At 40.2% G+C, this 23,779-nt stretch overlaps 1 protein-coding gene and 1 long non-coding RNA gene across 3 annotated transcripts; one reads left to right on the forward strand and one right to left on the reverse strand.

The window, feature by feature from the left end:
- Window positions 1–464: 464 nt before the first annotated feature.
- Window positions 465–17,922, reverse strand: SLC30A5 (solute carrier family 30 member 5). 2 transcript variants are annotated; one of them, XM_030968442.1, is made up of 16 exons: window positions 17,638–17,922; window positions 17,317–17,439; window positions 15,695–15,761; window positions 14,327–14,412; window positions 12,853–12,940; window positions 12,050–12,137; window positions 10,401–10,477; window positions 9,092–9,262; window positions 8,164–8,452; window positions 7,591–7,799; window positions 6,414–6,571; window positions 5,658–5,787; window positions 5,042–5,267; window positions 3,495–3,721; window positions 1,501–1,629; window positions 465–909 (listed from the first exon to the last, which is right to left on the reverse strand). In XM_030968442.1, the coding sequence occupies exons 1-16, from the start codon at window positions 17,709–17,711 to the stop codon at window positions 739–741; spliced, it is 2,313 nt and encodes a 770-aa protein (XP_030824302.1). In that variant the 5' UTR covers window positions 17,712–17,922; the 3' UTR covers window positions 465–738. The 2 variants fall into 2 exon arrangements, with proteins under 2 accessions (XP_030824302.1, XP_030824303.1); XM_030968443.1 differs by having other exon boundaries at window positions 472–909; window positions 8,197–8,452.
- A 10-nt stretch (window positions 17,923–17,932) lies between these two features.
- LOC115915214 lies at window positions 17,933–22,337 on the forward strand. Its single transcript, XR_004061492.1, has 3 exons — window positions 17,933–18,404; window positions 18,502–18,677; window positions 19,733–22,337. It is a non-coding gene; the product is annotated as an uncharacterized LOC115915214 (long non-coding RNA).
- Window positions 22,338–23,779: the final 1,442 nt, after the last annotated feature.

The raw sequence follows: 23,779 nt of genomic DNA on the forward strand, positions 1-23,779 counted from the left end.
TATAAAAAGTACAAGAAGTTTTATTTTAAGTGGTTTGAGTTATGATTCTGAGTCTTCCCAGGAAAAAGTGTTTTCATTTTTCTTCCCTTCCCTATTTCTCGTTGTTAAATCTGTGGTTTTCTTCTAAAAAAAATAGGTTGATACAAATGTAAAATGGTAACATATATTTGCTCTGGTGCCTTAAGTATAGAAATCAGATTTGTATGCTGAGACATAATATAAAAACTGTATATTTCTCTTATCTAACAAAATATGCAAAACACAGGACTTGATGTTTTTTAATCCCCATAATAAAGTGGTTTTTTCATTCCAAGAGTCTTCAAGCTATCCTTTTGAAAGAAAGAAAAGTAGTGCCCTGTTGATTGTTTGCATTCCAGTATAAACTACTTCTATTTCCCACTGCTAACAAGAAATTAAAATACCGATGTTCCACACTTTGGAGAAAGTATGGAAGATATCTGTGCTCATCTGCAAGTTTCAAGAATTCTGTTTAATAAACACCAAGTATAGTATATAAGATTTCAACTATTTTCACATTTACAGCAAGTACTCAAGTCCTTCTTATTTCCTTTATAAAAGCATCTCAATCCAATTAACAAAGAGAGTACACTTACAAAAATTCAAATATATAGTACATTTGTTTCTGTACACGTATGTGCAAGATCTCCCCGCAAAAATACAAATATGGAATCAATTAGCTTGACCATTTACATCTCCTTTGGCAAATACAAATTTGTATCACATGATGTAAGTACCATCTTTGTAGTATTTCATGGATTCTAGTTGCTGAGTCATTGCAAGGACATCCTGAAATCCTGTACTGAGTCCAGACATGTGTTGAAAATAAGCTTCTTTCTCCACTTGGACAGTTAAGTTGTTTACACCAGCATCTTTCAGAATTGCTGTGACCTGAACAGAATGGTACAGTTAACATTAGTATCGCACTTTACATGTATCTCACAATAACTTGCAGTATACTGGCTCTGCAATGCAGTAAAAAAACCCCCATATATCATTGTGAAGAATTCAATTCTCTGGAAAGCGAAGACTAGCTTTAGAGGGTATGGCTTTGCAACTTCTGCACACTGGGTGACTTTCAGTGTTGTGCATAGGAAACGTGTATCTTTTTAAGGAAAAGAAAAACCCATGGCAGATAGATAGTGGTAATCCGGTTTTAGACACGTGATTAGCATCCAGATATCCCTACTGTTTATTTCCTGTTTTGCAGACCTGTTTTAACACCTCCCCTTCTTTTCTCAGAGCAGACGTACTGCCACTGTCAGTCGTGTTTTGGCAGATGTTCTAGCAAATAACACTTTACATGACTAATTTCAAGCTAGCAGGAAAGGGGCAGTACAGCATTAGAGACCAGCTCTGAGACAATAATGGAGAGCTACAAGAAAAATCATACATGTCAGATTGAAACTTCAATCTGTGACCAAGAGGGAGATGCCGAGTAGGAAATTAAGGAATTAAGAGTCTAAAAACCTTGCACTGTACCTGCTGTACAATTCTCTGTTCCATCACATCTGACACCACTTGCACATGTATTGTGCCTGCCACCACAGTTGCAGAGTGACACCAAAAATGAGGATCCCTGTAGGATATAACTCCCTCTATTTTTTGAATCTGTGAAGAAATTTCATTAGCAAAAACTAAGTAATTTTAAACTTGTACATGGCTATTGGTAGATAGTATTTCACAAGGAAACAAAACTGTAGCACAGCAGCTTTCCAACTAAGCTATATACAGATATATCTTGTATTGAAAGGTTACCTTGCTACTACTGTAAAATTCTAGAAGGTAAAAGTCAAATCAAATGAAAACTCCAGAAGAGCAATGCTAAATAGGATGAGGAAAAAATCCCTTGATTTATGAACAGATCACAGGAACACAAATGGATACACTAATCAGAATACTGGTCCAGCATCTACTAGGGCAGTGGCTACCTCACTGTTTAGCAGCTGTATTTAGTTATCACAGCTGAACTTTATTCAGAGACATAACTTCTTTTCCATAATACATTAATTTTTTCAAATTGATCTTTGTTCTGGGTTGGCTGTGATGGTTTTTCAGAGCAGCTGATAAGGCACTGTATTTTGGATTTCTGCTTAAAACCATTTCGGTAACACACCAGTGATTTGGCTATTGCTGAACTGTTCAAGCTATTTCTTTTCTATCAGGCAGTTTCAAGGCTTTCTATTTTTCCCACTTTGCCCTTGCCTTGGCGGGTAGGCTGGGATGGGCAAGAAGCAGGGAGGTGACACAGCCAGGGCAGCTGACCCAAGCTGTCCACGGTGTGTTACTGCACACCATGTAACACCTTGCTCAGCAGTAAAAACTGGGGTAGAGGATGAAGGCAGGATTATGGCTTCCAAGGTGGCTGTTGTTTGGGGACTGCTTTTTTTTCTCTATTTTCCACTGCTCTTCCTTCACCTATTATATTGCTCCCAGGGTTTTTTTGCTTATGCTCCCATCCCACTGGTGGTGGTAAAGGAGGGGAGTGAGCAAGTGGCTGTAGGATGCTGGCTGCTGGACAGGGTCAACCTACATTAAACACACTTTTTTACTGTGATGTAATTTTTAAAATGCTTTTCCTATTATCTTTTAATCAACTGGTCTTTGACTGTTTTCAAAATGTACTTTATTCTTCCCAAGTCTCTCAGAATTGCTGTCTTCCCTCATCAAAAAGTGAAACCACACTTTGCATGTCACTGTCCTTTCATTACAAGAATCTCTCCCAGACAATTCCCATTTGTTCTTTTCTTTTTTCTTTTTCTCATGCAGACAAGAACACATTTTCCCATTCAGTAACTGACAGGACACCATAAGGATAGTCCTCCTTGAAGCCTCTAGTTGATGGCATCCTCAAAGAACTTTTAACTCATTCTTCTACAGAGAGGAATTCTCCACACTGAGGTCCACATTACTATTCTGGGCAGGAACTTAAAATAAGGCAACAGCAAAGACTAGGTACAGCCTCAAGGCAAACGCCATACTGCACCAGACAGGAAGAGAACACTCTAGAATGAGAAAATGATTTGAAAAAACAACTTAAGTTTTGCCATCTCACCTACTGTGAACCAGTATATCCTTCATGATATGGATAAATCAGAAAACTTGAAATTACAAGTTTGTGATATAATCCTGTACCCTGAATGTTTGTAACAAGTTTAAAAAGGATGCAGGTTTAGGGAACTGTATACTGCTTTCTCAGTACTACAGTGTGGTACATTTACCAAACTGTTACCATGCTTGTCTGAAATTATGGGCTATCCATAAAACCAAAAAACAGTGGAAGTCTTTTTAGCTGCAAACCAACTTTTATAGTTAGAACTAGTCATCCTGTCACTTCTCTGAAAAACAGATTTTAAACAACTTGAGACATGAAGTTGTCTAAGACAAGAGGAGCTGACTGATCTGCTTGATTTTAATAATCATTAGAAACAGTTACAGCTTTGTATGCTTGTATACAAAACCACTTATAATTGTACCTTTTCTAAAGCAACATGCAGGTCTTTCTCCTGTTCCGGAGGTATCCTCAACAAAAGCACTTGACAGGCATCTTTCAATAGTGGGATAACACTAAGAAAAATCAATGTAGCAATAAAGAGAGAGCAGAGTGGATCAGCTATGAGCCATCCAAATTGCTGAATAAATATTGTGGATACGATAACACCAACACTGCCAAGAGTGTCTGCTAACACATGCAGAAACACACCTAAAACCAAAACAAACAGAGTGATTAACAGATCTGTCTAAAATGTATGTATATATTCAATAGCAGAAACTTAGTAAGGCTTAGTAAGTATCCTCAAGCTAAACAGAGACGACTCTTTGCTAACCTGGGACAAAATACACAAAATACAAATGTTTAATTGTAAATTATTGTAAAAAACAATTTTTAATCTATGGGCCAAAGATGTAGGTAGGCATCCACAGACTAAAGTATATGCGAATATGTGGGATTTGTACAATATAGCATAATCATCTACCTCTGTATATAAGGACTCATTGATCCCTAACAGAGTTAGAAGATCAGTGTACACTGCTTGCTAATGTGGACATACATGAATGTACAGGCTGTTTTTTGTATGCCAATTCTACTCCAGTTTTACAAGAGAATTGTTTTTGTGCTATTGCTATGAATCTTATACTTTCTACTGCTTTAACTGTGAGCTCTTTCTCAATGTACACTCAATGGGCATAGAAAAATACTCTTCAACCATTGGTAAGATTAGTACTAGTTAGGTGTCAGGATTTTAAAGAATATTGTAACATGACTATATACAGACTTTAAAAAATTACAGACATGATGAATATGAATAACCAGGATAATCGAGTTAAGACATAAAATAACATATGAAACATGAGACTGTTCACCATATTCTGACAAGCTTACGCAGAAAACACCATTTTTAAAGGGGTTTTTTTATAAGCCAGACAGTTGGTAAATAACTATTTTCTAACTACTAGGGAAAAAATTCTATGCTGAACTTTTATATACAGTGCTCATCTCAGTTAGCTTCAGGATTTCATATTTGAAAGTTTTTCTTTACCACTTTATCTTCTGAATCACAAATAAAAACATATGCTATGCTGGTCTGTATTTGTTCTCCTGCTTCTTATCCCCTTCCCAGTATTGTTACAAACAGCTGTCACATGATTTCTAGAAGCATTGTAGTATCTTTTTAGATAGAGACACTGTACCTTCATTTCCAGTTTGAACTTACAAACAAGGACTTAAAACTTTTTGAGTATGGTTTACAGTGACCTTTTTTAATGTTAGCGAGTACTATGGATTACTGCTTTTTATTGTTCCTTATGTATTACATACATATGCACAGAAATATCTCACATTTCTTCAAGTTAAACTCATAAATGGTTTGAGCAATTCCTGTATAGTGCATTTAATGCCTGTCAGATCACTCCTCAAAAGCGTTTTTAGATTGAGGCATAATACTGCATAGGTCTGATCCTGAAAATCTTCAGTCTCCTAGAAATCACGTAAATGCCTTATGATTCAACAATCTGTACTTGCCTCTCATGTTGGTGTTCATGCCTCCTCCAGAAGATCCATGGGCATGTCCATGGCTGTGGCCATGGTCACTGTGGGAATGGCCGTGCCCGTGGCTGTGGCTGTGGCCATGGTGAGAATGGCTGTGATCATGTGTGGGACAGCCTCCTCGAGAAGCGCCATGGGAGTGCGCGTGGCTGAAGGCGCAGATACCAACAAGGTTTACGATCAGCCCTCCAACAGAGACCGGCTGTGAGAGGGAGAAAAGTCTTTAACTCCACTGCATCCTCACAGGTATTCAAACTTATTTTCTAGAACATGGTAACCAAAACCACCACACACTTAATTAAGGAAAACCGTGGAAGCCACAACTTCTCTGGGCAACCTGTTCCAGGGCCTTACCATCTTCACAATAAAGAATTCTCTCCTAACGTTGAATTAATTCCTAATATCTAATCTATACCTGCCCTTCTTCAGTTTGAGGCCATTTCTACTTGTCCACTAAATGCCCTGGCAAAAAATTCCTCTCCAGCTCTCCTGAAGGCTCCCTTCAGGTACTGGAAGGACTATCACCCTGGAGATAAAACATAAATGAACCATTAACTGCAAAACTACACTGAAACAGAAGGATAAAACTTACAGTTAGCATATTTGTATCTATATCTGGAGGATCTACCAGTCTTGCCACTGATTCCATGAAGACAAAGAAAGCAATCACCATCAGAAAGAGGCCATTAATAAATCCAGAGAGAATTTCTACACGTCCATACCTGAATGTAAACACATATACATTTGAGAGTGAAGAATGGGTACTCTGAACAAATGTCAAAGTTATAATAAATGAAGTTATAATTATTTCAATACAGCATTAAGATTGCTGTAGCTTTTTTTCTCAATGTCACATAATCATGTCTCAATTCCTGAGTTATTTTTTTCTGGTCAAGACGTGGCCAGTTTCCAACTGTCCAAACTCCATTATAATAGAACAATGTGGAAGTATTCTCTTATATATACTGCCCACTCAGGACTTCAAACTGCTAAACTGCTTTGCAAACACATAAAGTTCTATTATTTCAGCCAAATCTAAATCTTCATACGAACACTGGTTTTTGACATAGATTTCTATTTGACATAAATGCCTAGCACAAGGCAATTTCTAAAGAAAATTCACAGTGATAAAAGTTTTACTTGTAGAGATAAATGAAAGTTACATTTCAGACATTTTTTTTTGACAGATAATAAGAGAATAGCATGAGTACAAATGGAAGAGAAGAGACACAGCAAAAAACACACAGAAGCATGCATTACTAAAATATCCCATACATACCAGGACATTTTGAAAATGAGCAAGGAGAGTTAAGTTTCAAATAGTCCTTAAAGAACCCAAGATACACACCCATATGAAAATATGCGAGTTGCTTTCCACCTTGTCATCAGAGCTGCAAAAAGCCCCATCACTAACGCAGAACAATCAAAAAGCATGTGAAATCCATCAGAAATAAGACCAAGGCTATTGGTCCATACTCCATAAAAAAGCTCCACAAAAGTGAAAGCCTAAAACAAAACAGAGTTTAAGTTTTTCCTTAAATATTAACTTGCGTATTAATGTTTTAGTAGATAGAAGGATATTCTTTTCATAGAACACTCAATATTTTTCAGAGGTATTACTCTAAGTATTTCTTGACCATTTTTCCTCTCTTCCAATGAAATACATGATGCACTCCAAGTCTATAAAGACACATTTTTTAACCCACTCTCCTTACAGATTCACACATAAAAACCAACTCTTTACAGGAGTAAATTTTCTGTTTCAAATTTTGAACTGACATTCTGCAGACAAATTCGAAGCATTTTATCATTAAAAATGCAAGAGTTCTGATCTAATACATTATTAGTGTAAAAGTAATGTTGTCTATAAATCTGTTAATGCCAACATTTTCTTCACTAGTAAGTTGACTGTTTAAATCTTAGGAATTGGTTCTGAGAAAGGTACACAAGTAATTTTTAATACATACATTTTTAATACATACATTTACCCTGTATTATTAATCCATCTGCTCAAAAACTTTTTTCCAATCTTTCATATTCCATAATGGAATTCCTTACAGTTAACACAGATACTTCAAGTTTCTCCCCTTATTTTCCAGAAGATCTTTGCAAATGAGGTTCTACCAGTTTTGCTTACTGAATCATCTTTTCCTATTCAAGAAAGAGAGAAGCTAAAAATAAAACTAGCCTGCTCCAATATGACACTAATCAATCCCACAACTTGTACTTTATTGTCCTAATCCTTATCACTTTCACTGAGGGCTTATCAGTTTCACCTGCTGGCAACATTGAGGTATATCAACCTTCAACATACTATCATACAAGTATTCAGTTACTGGTGTAACCCTTACACATAGAACCAGTGCTGCACTGTGACAACAAATCAGTGATCACTACTTACATTGCCCTGTCAAAGGCCACTTTCAAACGAATCAATTATGGGAATCTTCTAAAGAATAACTCTTCTTTTTTCATTATATATGCACTATTGTGATTGGGTTTGAAGAAAAAAACCATGCACTTACCAGATTTAGGCACAAGAAATAGAAGATCTGCCGAGAATCATACTCCTCAAGGATTTGTTTCAGTGACTCCTTAATAAACCGGGGCAATGACTGGGAGCTTTGCTGTAATGCATCACCCATGAAGTTATAGAGAGGAGTGCCTTCAGGGGAATAGCCAATAAGGGTACCCTTCTGCCCTTTCCTGGAGGGGGAGGACAGGATATTGGCAGCTGCAAGGAAAGTATTGAAGTTTTTATTGCTGTTTCTAAGCTTCACAGCTATTTTATAATGTGTTTAATCAGCAATCAAAGTTTACATGAAATTTTCTGGCAGCAAATTGATTGCCAACTTCATCTTGAGGTTTATTATTGGATTTCAGTGCTATGTAAAATTAGATCATCGCTTCCACAACAGATCACATTCCTTTTTTTTTTTTTGGTAGACAGACAATAGAAGAGCGAAAAGCTACAGGCTGCCTTATGCCAAAGAATCCATAAAAGCTCATCCAAAAGAATTCTGCACACTTCAATTTTCTGATTGGCTTCCCAGTCACACAGACCACAGATTTACTATAGTTTAGACAAGAATACGTACATAAAACAAAGAAGACAGCACTCACTACCACACCTCCAGAAAGAACATGCTCTGTGCTTTCATGGTGTGGTGGCTTGTTCATAGCTCGAAGCTGGTCTGTTATTGGATGCGTCCAAAAGTTTCCAAAAAGCAGAGCACTAATGAAAATAAGAAAGGATCCATATCGAGCACATGTGGAAGCTTCCATCTTCACAGAGCATATGGACTCCACGTAGAAATCCAAGATCACAACAAAGAAGATGACTGTTATGAAAGGCATGATGAGAGAAGACCAAGACTCTACTTTACTCTGCAACAAAAAAAAAATTTCAAACAGGACTGCCCACCAGAAGAGTGATTGTACTTACAGCATTAAATGTAGTTCACTTGAATTACAAGTGTTTCCACTAATCCATAAAACATAAATACATTTATCTTTTCAATTTATCATATAAACATATCATTCCAGATATAAAAAGAGACATATATCTAAAATGCACTGAAGCATTTTATTTTAAATACTCTCCTGTTTGCAAAAGGAATTCCATATACAATGCCATGGTTGCAATGGCCTATTCTCCCTATGCACGCAAGCATAAAGACAATACGACAATATTAAAATGACAATAAATGATCTACTTCTTAGGGATAAAAGAGCACTGTATTTATAAAGTCATTAATGCTTGTGCAATATGAGTAGATGAACCCGAGATATAGTATCTGAGCTAGAAGGATGAAACACATTTATCATACAAACAAGGAAATTAAAGTATCACACAGATAAAAAACAAATACAGAAAAAAAGCATAATGGAAAATTTTCAAACAAAGCTTACTACAAAAATAAAGACAGCAACACTGGTAATTTTAAAGATATTTTAAAGGAAAGATTCAAATTACAATTCACAATCATTACAAATAATGGTTTATTTTTGTACTTAGTATCTTACCTCTGTTGTCAGAGAGAGAACAATAACCCATGGGCACAACAGAAGGACGGAAACAAGGTGGGACAAAGCCTGAAGACGCTTGGCTCCACCTACATCTACAGATAGTTTTCGGGATGCCATGTGAAAACCAACTTTGCAGCACAATGCCAGTACCAGAAGCAATACTCCACCCTGGAAACATAACAGGATTCCATTAGCATTTCTTAAGTACAAAAACCTCACTCCAAACACAGTGACACTTACAAGGAGGAAATATTAATGTTTTCTTTAATCTGGAAACAAAAGCCAAAACTAGGATATTTTCTGTAATTTTTACTCTAGCTACAAACAGTAACACAGCATACAGAGTTGTGCCTTAGCACTATTCACAAGCCTCAGTTGAACTTTAAAACTCTCAATAGTGTGAACTGGCATACACCAGCAGCAAAATGGTAGCAAACAGCATCTGAGGAAGAAGAAAAATCACTCAGAGTTTTCCCATCTTCCATTATTAAAAGCGTGTTGAAAGCATACATAAACCCCCAAAGATTCACATCATCTTGTCCTCTAGAATCTTCATAGCCTTTTCATCCACTTACCTTTGAACACACCTTGTTTCTTCACAATATACTCTTTCAAAATCTTTCTTTAGATGAATTACAAGACACACAGCATCTCATCTCCCTTAGATCACACTTGCTTTTCTGCACCATTAACCAGTCTAATATTTGATTTATTTTTATATTAATACATTTTCAGCTGCTCCATTTTTTTCCTGTTTTAGTCCTCAATTAAGCCACTTTACCAAGACTAAGCTAACACAACTCAATCAGCCAGTTCAACCCTGTACAGTCAGATTACGATATTCAGCTATTCATACCACCAAATACAATGGGACTATCTTACTGAGAAGTATCAGAATCTGTGTCTTCAAATACAAGTATAATGTAAAGACTGGGGAAGGCTAAATATGCAGAAACAAAACACAGGTACCAAAAGTGAGGAAGAAGTGGTTTGTAGGCAAAGCATTATAAACACTAAGAACACTGATGACAGAACATTTCACGATAATTTTAAAGTGACTTGTTAGGCTATGCATTACAGCAAAGTCCTTATCAGCTACAGAGGTTGAATATTGTATGGTTTGGCTTGCTGTATTGAAGCTCCTCATAGTCCAATCAGTGTGCAAAAATTACAGTGCTAGTTCAGTTCCAATATGGGGTAGGGATGTCCAACCTTTTGGTTTTGATTCAGGCTTGGATTAGCTCAGATCTGGTGAAATTCTTACCTTCAAAACTTAGATAAAGATTCTAAAATACATATTATTTACCTTGTGATCTGCAACACCCAGGAAAGCAATGATTGTATATAGAACATGAGTAAGAGCACTGTCATGATGCCCCTCAGCTAAATAAAAAATTAAGGAAGAATTTCTTTAGATTTTCTTTTTTTTTAAGCAAGAACAAGAACAGTCAAAGGTAGCAGAACACAGAAAGCAGAGGTAAGCAAACTGAGCTTTATGATGTGTTGGCATGCGTGGGACAACCAGAGATCAGGCCCAGCTGTCAGCATGGGTTTGTGAAAGGCAGGTTCTGACTGACCAGCCTGATCTGCTATGATGAAGTGACCTGCCTAGTGAATGAAGGAAAAGCTGTGGATGCATGGACTTCAAGGCTGCATGGATGCCTTGGACACAATGTCCCACACGAGAAACCAGCTGCTCCTGGCTTAGGCAATTACACTGTTCATTGGGTAAAAATCTGCCTGGATAGCCAGGCTCAGAGAGTGGTGGTCAGTAAAGTCACATCCAGCTGGTGTTCAGTCACCAGTGCTGTTCCCCAGGGCTCAGTACTGGGGCCAGTGCTGTTTAATATCTTCACCAATGATCTCATGGAGGGCACCCTCAATCAGTTTGCAGGTGACACCAAGCTGGGTGGGAGTGCTGATCTGCTGGAGGGCAGGAAGGCTCTGCAGAGGGATCTGGGCAGGCTGGATCATGGCTGAGGCCAATGGTGTAAGGTTCAAGAAGGCCCAGTGCTGGGTCCTGCCCTTGGGTCACAACAACCCCAGGCAGCTCCACAGGCTGGGGCAGAGTGGCTGGCAAGCTGCCCAGTGGAAAAGAACCTGGGAATGGCTGAACATGAGCCAGGCTGTGCCCAGTTGGCCAGCAGGAGCAGGCCAGTCATTGTCTCCCTGTACTGGACACTGGTGAGGCTGCACCTCAAATCCTGTGTTTAGTTTTGGGCCCCTAAGTACAAGAAGACACTGTAGTGCTGAGGTGTGTTCAGAGAAAGGCAACAGAGCCGGGGAGCACTGACAAGGAGCAGCTGATGGAGGTGGGGGCTTTTAGTCTAGGGAAAAGGAGGCAGCTCAGGGCAGATCTTACCAACTCTACAACTATCTGACAGCATTCTGAACCCAGGTGGGGGTCAGTTTTTTCTGACAGGACAGAAAGAAATAGCCTTAAGTCTCATTGTATTGAGTAGATTGAGTATTAGGAAGAATTTCTTCAGACAGAATTATCAGCATTGAAACAGGCTGCCCAAGGAAGTGGCTGAATGAACATCCCTGCTGGTTTTTAAAAGACATGGATGTAGCACTTAGGGATATGATTTAGTGACAGGCTTGGCAGTACTGGGTGAACAGCTGGACTTGATCATCTTAAGGTGCCTTCCAACCCAGGCCATTCCATGACTGTTTTATGATTCTACTCACAGAAAACTAAATAAATTCATCAATAAGGTTACAGAATACACCATTTGCGTAATTCCATGTTTTTATTCTTCCTTTGGAAAGTTTACTTTCACCTTGTTCGTTTTCACTGCCTATCTGTAGATGTACTACCTTTTGTCAGTACACTATGATAAGTTGAGAACTAGCTTCAAAATTTTAATTATAATTTAATTCAGTACACTCAATTTCACATTTTTTCTCCTCCAGTACTAAGAGTCACTTGCTCTTTCACATAAGAAAGGATACGATGTTCTGCTATTTTAGCCATGAGGTCGTCGTTATCAAAAAGTAGTAAACAGATGATAGCTATGATGAAAAATGCAGCACCTCTTGTCTGTAAAATAAACCCAAACAAATAATAAACAACCAAACAACAAAAAACCCAAGTATTTCTAAACTGGTGCAACAGAATACTGTAAAAAAATCTAGGAAATCGGTCCTCTCCTTTCCTGCTTCCTGATCAATGTAAGCATACTCCAATAAGAAAACCATTAAAGAAACCCCTATTATTTTTTAAAAAGTGACCTTGACAATATAATTGCACATTTTTTCTGTTTTTCAGACTTACCAGATAACCCAGGACATATCACCACTGCAGCAAGCTAGATGCTGGTATCTTATGAACTTTAAGTGTGATTACTTTCTTCATGGTGTCTTTCTGCCTGCCAGAATGCACTGCTACTTCAGCCTGACGATTTAATATTTCATAGCATCAATGAGCTACAAACAAGATCTGTACAAACTGTTGGATTTTGTCTTATGGTACCTAAAGGCTAAAGAACTATGCAAAGACTATCAGAAAGAATAGCTCTGAAGTTCTTTCGCTGGGAAAGGACAGAGGTAGCTATGAAATCCCAGCTCCCAGAGCTTTCACCATCTAGATTTAAACCACTGCAAGTAGTATGTCTTACTATTTCACCACTAATTAAACTAAAAAAGCACATTTTCTATGAATGTGGATCCAAAACACAGTTTGCTCCAGGTAGAGAAGTACTTGAATTTATAGGATTTAGTATGTTTTACATTTGGTAAAAGAGATTTTTAAATACCTTTGCTGGTCCTCCACCTGAGCTTGTGAACAAGACACTAAGGAGAGACACAACAACCACATCACTGTGCTCAAACAGTAATAATGTCCTATTAAAAAAAAAAGAAATAAATACTCTATTTACAATGAGTTTACCTCAAAACCTTGATATACACTATTTCAGCTAAAATTAGTGACACAACAAAGATCTATCCTATTATTACAACAGCAGGTTTAACAATTCAAAAGAAAAAACACAAATCAATTTGCCTTCACCAGCAACAGATCTAGCTGCAGACAACTATACATGTTGCAAAACAGGAACTTCCTAATGCAAGTAACAGATTAAAATTATTCATTTATGGATAACTTTAAATTCTATTTTCTTCTAACAACACTACAAGATACCAACTTGCTCAAGTTGGAGTTCTTGCTCCCACTATAATACCTCCTCTAAACCAGTTTCTGCTTCCAGAGAAAAAACATGTCTTGTTCTGTACTACTGTGTCCTTTTCATTGAGGTGCTGATGACCTAGTAGCTTATGCCACCTCAAAACCTCTTAATCACTGAAAATAAAAAATTCTAGCTTCCATGCTACCTCCTTCAGACAGCAAACGCTAACTACCAAGCTGTATTGACAGCTTTTCTGAGCAGAACATGAAAGTAATTCTTGTCCTCAAGTTTAGCAAATGCTTTTGCAATCCTCTCTACAGCAATAAACCATGACTGGACCCAATGTAACTGGTCTGGTTTGGAAAGACTGCCAGCATCCAGAAAGACATAAGAGTATTAACTACATTAATATAATTTATCACAGTATTATTACTCTTAGGTATGCCTTCTCCTATGTAGATGATAAAAATTCACCTTCATAAAATATATAATTTAAGGCTTTACTTTCCTCTCTAGATTGAAAGATGCTTTCTAATATATTAACCTTTATTTTTGAAAGTCTAGCTACTCTTTCATAGCTACTCAGTCAGAAGTACTAACACACAGCACAAATGGTTACCCAATTTCAACACAGAGCACACAGCCAACCAGATAATGAAGTACTCTGCAACAAGTCCAGAAATTGATTCTAGTCACCTGTCAAAGAATACCAGCTGCTACCATTAGCCATCAAGCCATGGACTCTAAATAGGTAAACAGTTGGCATTACATGAAGGAGAGCAGGGAAGTGACAAAAACTGCACTAAGTCACCTTGATGCATCACTCACACCAAGTGTTTAAGCACTATGAAGAATTTCACATGCATCTCATTTAAGAAATAGTTCTTCTGGCAAAAGAAATTTACCAGTTCTACAGAAATTATGTGTACTTTTTCCCAAGCACTAAAAATTTCACATGAAAATTCGTAAGGATTCAGTAAGTTTTTGTATATACATCAAATGGCTAGAAGCATTGTCTGACAGACAGAAAAAAAAATCAAAAGGAGCAAAACAGGGAAGGATCACAAAAGAAAACCAGTATTTACAGTAGATATGTATTTACCTCAGTGGTCCACATAGAGTAAGGCCAAAAAACCATAAGAGTGAAATGATACATCCAACAACAGCATGCTTAAAAATTTTGATCCACTGCAAATGAGAGGTATTTCATTAAAATTTTCTCCAAAGTTTCAAAATAAACACTCTATTACTAGCATTGTTTTAGCACAATAGTTGTAGAAATTGAGGGGAAAACACGTGCTTTGTAAGTTCCATAATTATAATTTAAAGTATGATTATTTTCTTGGATACTTTGCCAGGCAACTAAGATTTATGTGCACATACTATGAACCAGAATTTTTTAATACCACAGTCCTAAATTCTGTAACATTGTCTGAGTTCTCTTCAATAAAAATCCCGAAAATTAGTTAAAAAAAATCAAGTCCATTTACCTATCTTGTAATCTATTGTATATATCAGAAAAAGATAAACAGAATAAAAACAAGATAAAAGGTACAAATTGAGGCTAAGACCTTATACCTACAAATACTTTTGCATGTGTTATATTCTTTCTTCAGGAATTGGGCTGTAACTCAGATATTCAATACCTTATTAACCTCAGGTGCAAGTTTTAGAATAAATTAATTCTGGAAATACGGTAAACAAGGTGAAGCACCTACAACAAACATAACATCTTCAAAATCCAGAATTTGAATTTTTTTAGCAAAAGTAAAACCATATATGGACAGATTTTTCTGAACTCAAATCAAAGATGCCATTTATTCCTGTTTACATTTTTAAAATTCTGCCATACGCATGTAGTAATGAAAGCAGTTGACACAAGGAACACTTTGAGGCTATCCTTCAGATTCTGTCGACTTGCTGCACACACTAGATCAAGTTTTTGTGCACACATTTACATAAATGCAAGATGAGTATGAAGAAGGTGAAGAAAATTTATTTCTTATAAATCAGCACCTTCCAAGCTGGCTCTACTCTAAACTCCTTGGGATACTGAGAACTCACCAAGGTCTGATGAGCAGCTAGATTAGGCCCTCATCACATGCATATGGGACTCTTCTGCTCTGAGTGAAAAGACTGGAGCATTTTGACATCTTGGTAGTCCAGAAATTGCCTGTCTAACTGTCCAGGTCAGCTAAGTAGACTGAGCTGTTTGAAAATCCACTCCCTACAGCTGATGCTGGCTTGTTGATAAGGACAGCCTTTTCACTATACTCTCAAAAGAAGCTATCAAAAGCGATGAACAACCAATGTTTCAGCCCACAACACACTGAGTTAGTAGTATACCTCTAGAACCTGTAACCACATCTTCTAAGTGGAGTCATCTTTGTTCACCTTTCCTTTTTGGCAAGAGCCATACTGCCAAGAATATTTACGAAGATGCAAGTCACTCCTACATATGTCAACTCACCTGACGCTTGGTTACCGCTTTTCCAGATGAAAATGGTTTTTGAAACAAAACCATAAAAAAAGCAGACCTGTCAAAAGGAGAAAGATTTGTCTATTAGTTCATTAGCACTCAGCTTTTTATTCAAACCAGATCTAAACAACTAGGTTTCTCATATCTGGCTCAGTTTACAAAATGCTTTCCTCTACATTTTATCCATTAACAGGCCACATTGACAACAGTCACTGGTTTTATTTTCCCTGCTGCATTACCAGCCATAAATACCATTTACTCAGTAGAAAAACTGGGAGAACTACTCACATGGGGTCTGATTGTGGTTTGGGGATGGCCCAGGTATCATCATTGTGTGTTGAGCAGATGCATTGTGCATCACTTCCTTTTATTACTATATTTTGCTTATTAACTTATTAATAATTTATTAGCTTATTAATTTCAATTATTAAACTCTTCTTATCGCAACTTGCGAGTTTTACTTATTGTTTTCTTCCTCATTCTCCTCCCCAGCCCCCTGCGGTGGGGGAAGGTGAGAGCACATTTGTGTGACGGTGGATTGCCAGCTGGAGCAACAGTCGCACCATCATCAACAGCACTGTCAGAACAGGCCCAACTTTGAAGCTGGAAAAACACTGAAGTTTCTTGAGGGCAGAGAGGCCTTATAGAGACATGTGGAAAGACTAGAAAGGTGGATAACTGCCAATGATATAGAAAGAACAAGCGCTGATTCTCCATCTGTGGCAGGGTAACCCTGTTTGCATGCACAAAGCAGGGAACAAAAGGATGGACAGCAGCCCCACAGAAAGAAATCTGGAGGTCTGGGTTGATGGAAAATTGAATATGGGTCAAGAAAAAGGGTCAGCTGTATCCTAGGGTGCATTTGCATTCGAGCACAGCATCATCAGCTGCTCAAGGAAGGTGACTGTCCTGCTCTGCAATGCTCTGATGGGGCCCCAGCCAGGACCTGTGTGCAGTTTTGGGTGCCTCTGTACCAGAAAGACATCAAACTGTTAGAGGGCATCTGGGGGAGGCAGCCATGATGGTGTAAGGTTTCAAGAGCAAGAGGAGTATCTGAGGTTGCTTGGTTTGTTCAGCTTAGAGAAGGCTGAGGGGTGACCTCATGGGACCTTCTTCAGTGGAGGGACGGGGGAGGAGGAGATGTTGATCTCCAGTGACCAGTGATAGGGCATGAGAGGGAATGACACTGCATCAGGGTAAATTCACACTGTATATTACGGAAAGGTTCTTCCCTAAGAGGGTGGCCAGCCACCGTAACTGGCTCCCCAGGAGTGTCACAGCTCCAAACCTGTCAGAACTCAAGGATATCTGGAGAACACTCCATCTGGAGAACACTTCAGTTTCAGGTAGTTGTGTGAGGAGCAGAGAGTTGGACTCAATAGACCTTACGGATCATTTCCAACTTGAGACATTGCAAGACACTGAAATTACAGTGAACAGAAATGTGAAGCAAAAACACTGCTATGAACAGACCACTTCCTGGATTCATTATTATGCCTTCTCCTCTTCGAATAAACGATAAAAACATAATGCAGGGTTACAACCTTGACGCTGTCAAAGAACACCCAAAGTACTACGCGTGGGGGACAAGGCTCCACCCTCTGCACACTCACCCCAGCTGCACTACGAAGATAAACTGCACGAGGTGGACTACTTTCAGAAGATCATACGATTCAAACAGCCCCACGGCTTTTAAAACCTTGGCGAAGCACAGCAGCACGATGTACCGAGTCAGCCTGTGGAAGGAGAGAGGCCGGTTCGCACCTGCCACGCCGCCGCCCGGGCCCGGCCCGGCTCCGACGCCTCAGCGAAGGCCGCCGTCTCCCCGCCCCCGGGAGGGCGGGGGGCGATGCCCGCTGCCCCCCTGAAGAAGGGACGACGACGGGCCGCCCGCCGGAGCCAGCAGAGCGGCCGCTCCCCCCCGCCGCCGTTACCGGGCGCTGGGCACATCCACAGGCCCCAGCGCGCCGCCGCCGGCCAGGGCCTGCCCGCCGTACGGCTGCTCCATGGCGGGACGGAGGGAGGCAGCTCCTGCAGAGAACGGCTGCGAGCGCTCAGAAGGAGCTCAGGCGCGGCCCGCCTGCCCTGCGCCGGGAGCACCGCATCGCCCGCGGGCAGTGCGGCGAGGCGGGAGTGAGGGGAACGGGACGGGAACCGGGAGAGAGGGACGGGAGCCGGGAACGGGGAACGGGAAATACGGGAGGCAGGACTCCCGCTAGCGCGCGTGCGCGGGAGTAATGCGCAGGCGCTGCAGGGCGGAGCGGGGCCGTGAGGGGAGCGGCTCCCTCCCCTCGGGGCGGGGCGCGGGGCGGTGATAGAGGATTTTTTTTTTCTTCTTTTAACGCAAATTGGTTTGTGTTATTATGCCGCAGAGCTCTGCGCTAGTATTAAGCATCAGGAGACAGTTTCCCTGTCAAACGCTTCAAATATCCAGTTGAAACTGATGGGAAAATTGAGGCGGAAGATGGGAAATGTCCATATTGTGAGCTAGCTGCTCTCTTCCAGCCGTGTAGCAAGCCCTCTCGGTTTTGGTTCCTAACACATGATTTTGGTACACAGTTCAGCACTGAGGCAGGAAAAAGAAATCAAGAATGTATTGATTGAATTAGCTCAGCAATGGTCAGCTGCATATTGGATTTCTTTGAAAAAGACTTGGATAGATTTTAACTAGGAAGGGATGGAGAGATAGAAGAACAGGGGGGTATGACTGCTGGCAAATGAAATTTTCAGAATTCACTGGTCAAAAAGCAAAGGTTTTAAAAATTTATTTACAGATTTTCAAATTATTCCCAGTACAGGTGAAGACCTCAGCATGGCAAGCATAAACCTATCAAAATGCCGTCTCTCTGTTCCAGCTGTCTCGCGCGGACGCCTTCAAAGTTTAATCCACAGGTCTTGTCTTCTGTCAAAAACCCTCTCATCTAACAGCTTGGAGACCCTGGAGCGCATGGATCCGCCACAAGATGTCGATAAGGTTTGTAAGCAGGGGAGGGGTGAAAAGGCGTGTAGCTCGGTGCAGAGTGCGCCGTGTCCGGGAGATGGAGGTGTTGGCAAGCCCCGCATCGGAGAGGCCGCGGACGAGAGGCGGCGGTGCTGCACGGCCCGGGGGCCGCGCACGGAGACCAGGGACTGTGGAACCGGGCACAGGGTGAGAGTCACCCTCTGGGTCAGAAACATGGGGAGAGCGGGAGAGAAAAAGGCTAGTAAGGCACAGGGGAGCGCTTTCTGGGACCAAAACGGGGAAACACAAAAAGAAAGATATGAGTTAAATGACAGCATTGCAAAGCTCAGAGGATACAGACATGCATCGACAATGCTTTTTCAGGATGGGTGTATGTGGCATCTGAGGCAGGCTGCTGCCCATCAGTGGCTCTCCTGCTCACACAGGCGGTGTTACAGTCGCCAGCCTGCCAGCTCACTTAGCTGGTCCTGACTGAGTGCCTCCCCAACATGTCTCAAGCACCTGTGCCAGGTGGCATCCTCTTGGCGGCTGGGGGTCCCAGGCTGGAGGGGTGGCATGGCATCCCTGCCTAGGGTCTGCACCCCAGCAGGACCCCGGGCTCAAAGGAAACTCCTGGAAGGACATGTGTCGTGCCACTTGAGCAGTCCTGTCTCACCTGTATCTACATAAAACATACATAGGACATGAACTTAGACCAGGGTGTAATCTTGACATACTAGAAATCACCTCCTGGCTTGTCAGCCTGGTGCAATTGTACTTGATTTGGCCAAGAGATGTCTTGGCGTCAGCATGTGAACTCTATTATGTGTGAAAACACATACTAACTCCATTAGTTTTGAAAATACTTGTTACTAGGTCCTGCCAGGGCTTATCAGATGTGCATGTTCATATGTTCTAGTGGAGCACCACTGCACACACAGATGGTTACTATCCTGCTGCAAAGATGGGGTCAGGTATCTAAAAAAGAAAATTGCTGTATCAAAAACCACACAGTGAAACTGGTTCGGGTTGTTCAAGGGAATGGTGAAAATAATGACTACTAGTGAGAGCAATGTTGGTGTCTACAGGAACAGCTGAAGAAGAGAGAAGCTGAAGTCCCAGAATGAATAGACCTAAACCCACAGACTTCACGACTGAAAAGGAAGACGTGCAGAATATGGGGTTCTTGGATAGAATTTGAAAGGACTCTTATTTAAACCATGCAAAACATGCAGAAAAGGTCAGAAAATCAAGACATAACGTATCTGTATGTATCACAAAAGATCTGTTGTTTCATTTAGTTCTAAATGTGTATTAAGCTAGGTTTCTGTTTGCTTGAATGTTGTGTACTCCTGAAGACTTAAATTGTGAAATCAGAGTATTGAAAAGGTTAGAAATCTGTGGAAAAGAGTAGTTGAAGTGGTCCTAAGGGGTCTGTGTTTCTTCTCAGTGAGAATGTGATGTGGTAAGAAGGAGAACACAGGCGTAAGAAAGGTCCCTGTGAAATGATAAACCTGATTGTTACTGCAACCTAGTGAGACCAGGGGAAATTTGGAAGGAAAAGGCTCAGAGAAATTTGGGAGGATAAACTTTTGCATTTTCTCCACTAAGTGAGATCTTGGAGCAAAAATCCAAGGAAGCAAAAAAGGTCCACTTTTTAAGCTATATACTTCTTTTTGTTATTTCAAGATTGCAGTTAACCATAGTAAATTAGGGGAAAAAATTTCCTCCCTATGAAAGCAAAGCTTGTGCCCAATGAAGAACTGCAGTCATTTCAAGTTTGGACTTTCGTTCTGTAAAGAAACATCAAGCATTTTTGCTCTGCACTGAAAGAAATGGTGTCTTCATTTGCCACCAAATGCAGGAGCAGTTATCTGGAGATTGCTCTGGACTTAAGTCTATGGAGAGGCACACTCAGAATAGTGGCAAATGTCCTGGTGAGGGAGCTCTGGTAGAGCAGTGCATGCAGTGGGCATTTATTTCAAATTGTGCTTTTATGAAGAGATTTGTTTGGGAGGTGTCTTAATAGCTTTGTATTTATTGAGTAATGGTGACACAGATATCTGTTCCAGGAAAAACTCACTGGGATTAACTGAGTAATTGGAATGGCAGAAAATATCTTTCTGACTCGGCTTAGGAGGACAGTGACTTTGCTAAGACTTGACTTCTGCTCTTCCTCCTTTTGATTCTAATGCAAGCTGTGGTCCTTCGTTTTTCAGCTAGCAGAGAACATCTAAGTAGAGAGTGACATTATTGGGAAATGCACAGATATCCATTGTTCCTGTCACCATGCTAAAGCGACACACATAATTTTGCAAGAAATTTCAGACAGTTGGTGTCTGAGGAAGTGAGGAAAGGAGAGCAACTATCTCTGAAATAACATTGTAACTTGGATTGCGGTGAATCTCCATCTCTTCTTGTGCTGCTGCTATTGTATATATGTATCACTATGCAAACTAGTGAAATTACAGTGATAGAAGAGAAATAGAAGAGAAAGTAAAAAAAAATTCTTTGGTGTAGCAATTCAGAGAAAACTATGTAGCAAGAAAGCCTAATTGTGATTTTAAAGTGTCATTTTTCTGTAACAAAGCTCCAATATTAACTATGTAGCAGGCATGAAAAGGGAAAAAGTGGCTGATAGAAAATCAGAAGTGCCTGAAAATCAGCATCGTTTTAGAGACTTTTGTGATTTCCTGTAATGTGACATAAACCACCTATTGTATTTTTGCTGGGAAATTTGTAGCTGAGGTCAATATAGCAGAAGATAAAACTTGAGGGTTTCTGTGCTAGAATGAGAGTTGTGTTCATTATCAAACCATTCACAGAGGATGGTGCCTGTTCAAATTTACATAAAGCATGCTAAAATGTATGTTAGGCTGTATTCTATCATGTTTGCTGCTCCCTGTCAGGAGGAAGAAGCAAAATGTTTAATTTTGCATCATCAGAATGCTTGAATTTAGATACAAGCAGACTTTTTTACTTGGACTTGTTAACACAACTTACTGCTCTGGCAGTAGTTTTCCTTCTTCTCCCTGTGCTTGCTGCAGCCTGACACCATCTTCCTGGTGTGGCTCAGGCTGTGCCGTGCTTGGCACAGACGGAGCCCCTGGTGGGAATCTGGCTGGTTATAGCACTGCTGTGTTAGAGGGCAGTCAGCCTCCTCCTTCTAGCTCTGTGCTCAGGTCTGCAGCCCTGCTGCTCAGGTCTGTAGCCCACCTTCAGTCTGGCCTGGATTGTCCCCACAAAAATCAAGAGCCCCCAGAGATCAGTTCTTCCTTCTGTGTTCTCCCCTTCAGGGTTTGTCCCTTTGGTAGTGGTGGTGCATGCAGAGAGCTGAGCATCTACCAAGGTCATGTGTGTGGTTTGATAAATGTTTAGTAAAAGGAACCCTTACAGCAAGGGCCAGAAAAGTGATGTGGTTTCATAGGGATCTCACTTGTTGACTGGACCGCAGTCATAGGCCAGTGATTTAACAAGGTCAATTCCTCATTCATATGAGTTTATTTACTAATAAATCTGAAATAAATGCTTGAAATTGTCTTAGATAATTTTTTGCAACTTTCCAATCAGAATTAATTAGATGCTATGAGTTGAGCAACTGAATAATTGGAAATGATTCACTGCTTTCCTTTCTAAGGATGTGAATTAGCACATGTTCTGTTTGCTGATGGAGTGCATTGTGCTTTAGGGAACCCGTGGAGTATGGCTAGTGTGAGTACAGACAACTACATGGTGCTAAGTTTCTGTCTAAATTTAGAAACTTCAGTTAGCTCTGATCTTATGTTGTCTTCCCAGTGCCAGACCTGAGTGATAAGAAACTTGTGTTGCTGAAAAGGTGAACAACATAAATGTCCTTTAATGGCATTTTGCCTCAAATTTCCCCTTTTCCCAGCATGACTGAAAGCATCAATTATGGGTTCACAATCATGTGAATATTAGCATTAAAGTGTTGTCTTCCCGAGTCTCCATGATGATGCAATGATATTAATGGTTATTTTATGCCAGCTCGCTTATGTTTTCTAAAAATTGTATAAAATTGAAGAGAGCTGGCAATGCAGGCAGGAGAGATGATGGAGATGTGGTGAGTTCATGGCAGTAGATAATCTAAAACTTGTGACTTGCTTCACCACCCTCTTGCCTTCCCTCAGAAGCTACCAGGGGCTTAAAAAAGAAGGCCTTGGGCATGTGTTACAAAAAAAATAATAAAATATTCTTTAAAGCCCCTATATTTGGACTATGTACTGGTTGACTGTGCCTCGCTGTATGTGGCTTTGTTCTGGTCTTAGCCACGTGTGGCCCACTGCTTGGACCTCCAGTTCCTGGCCACGGAGGACTACAGATGTATGGGCTGGACATGATGTGGATAGTGTGCAAGCCCTGCCTCGCAAACAGGCCTGGTCAGAAAGCTATCCACGCTGACATAGATAAATGGAAGCTGTAGAAAAGTGATAGAAAGCAGAGTTCAGACTATTCTCTGTGGGTGATATTCCTCTTCATGTTTTATTTCCAGTTATTTTAAAATTAAGCCATAAATCGAAAGCAGAATTCACATTGCGCGTTTATCTCTTCTGTAGGCCCCAGGGGGACAGCTGGACTACTTTTTCAGGATGGAGAGTGGAAGGTATCTGACCGTTGCTGAGCTCTTGTGTGAATGTATGTGTACTGCTTGAACAGGCAGGTGTTTTACATTGTCCTGGGATATATCATGCTTTTTTCCCATACTGTTAAAATCCATACTGATATTCATCAGGTCTTGTTTTGACAAGTTGTATACTAGGACTTCATCTCTGGAGAACCAGGACTTAGGCTGAGGATGCATTTTTGCTCATATTAGAACATAGGGTTTTTTATTTTATTTTAAATTTAAAACCTCATTATGATAGCAGGTAATGTGAGGAGAGGAAGGAAGAAGAATTAAAAAAGACACTGTGAACAAAGAAACATTTTTTCATCAAAACCATAGCAAGTAATAACAAGCAGGTTATCTGGAATGACCTTCTAACCACTGAATCAATTAACCCTGAATGAAAGTTTCTCTATTACTGAGGCATTTAGGATGGTCTTACTCTGTGTGGATTCTCTTTTGTGTGGTAGTTGGGTCAAACTCATAGTGAAGACTTTCCCCAAGGGGACGC

Source organism: Camarhynchus parvulus, chromosome Z (assembly GCF_901933205.1).
Source record: "Camarhynchus parvulus chromosome Z, STF_HiC, whole genome shotgun sequence".
Lineage (NCBI taxonomy): Eukaryota > Metazoa > Chordata > Aves > Passeriformes > Thraupidae > Camarhynchus > Camarhynchus parvulus.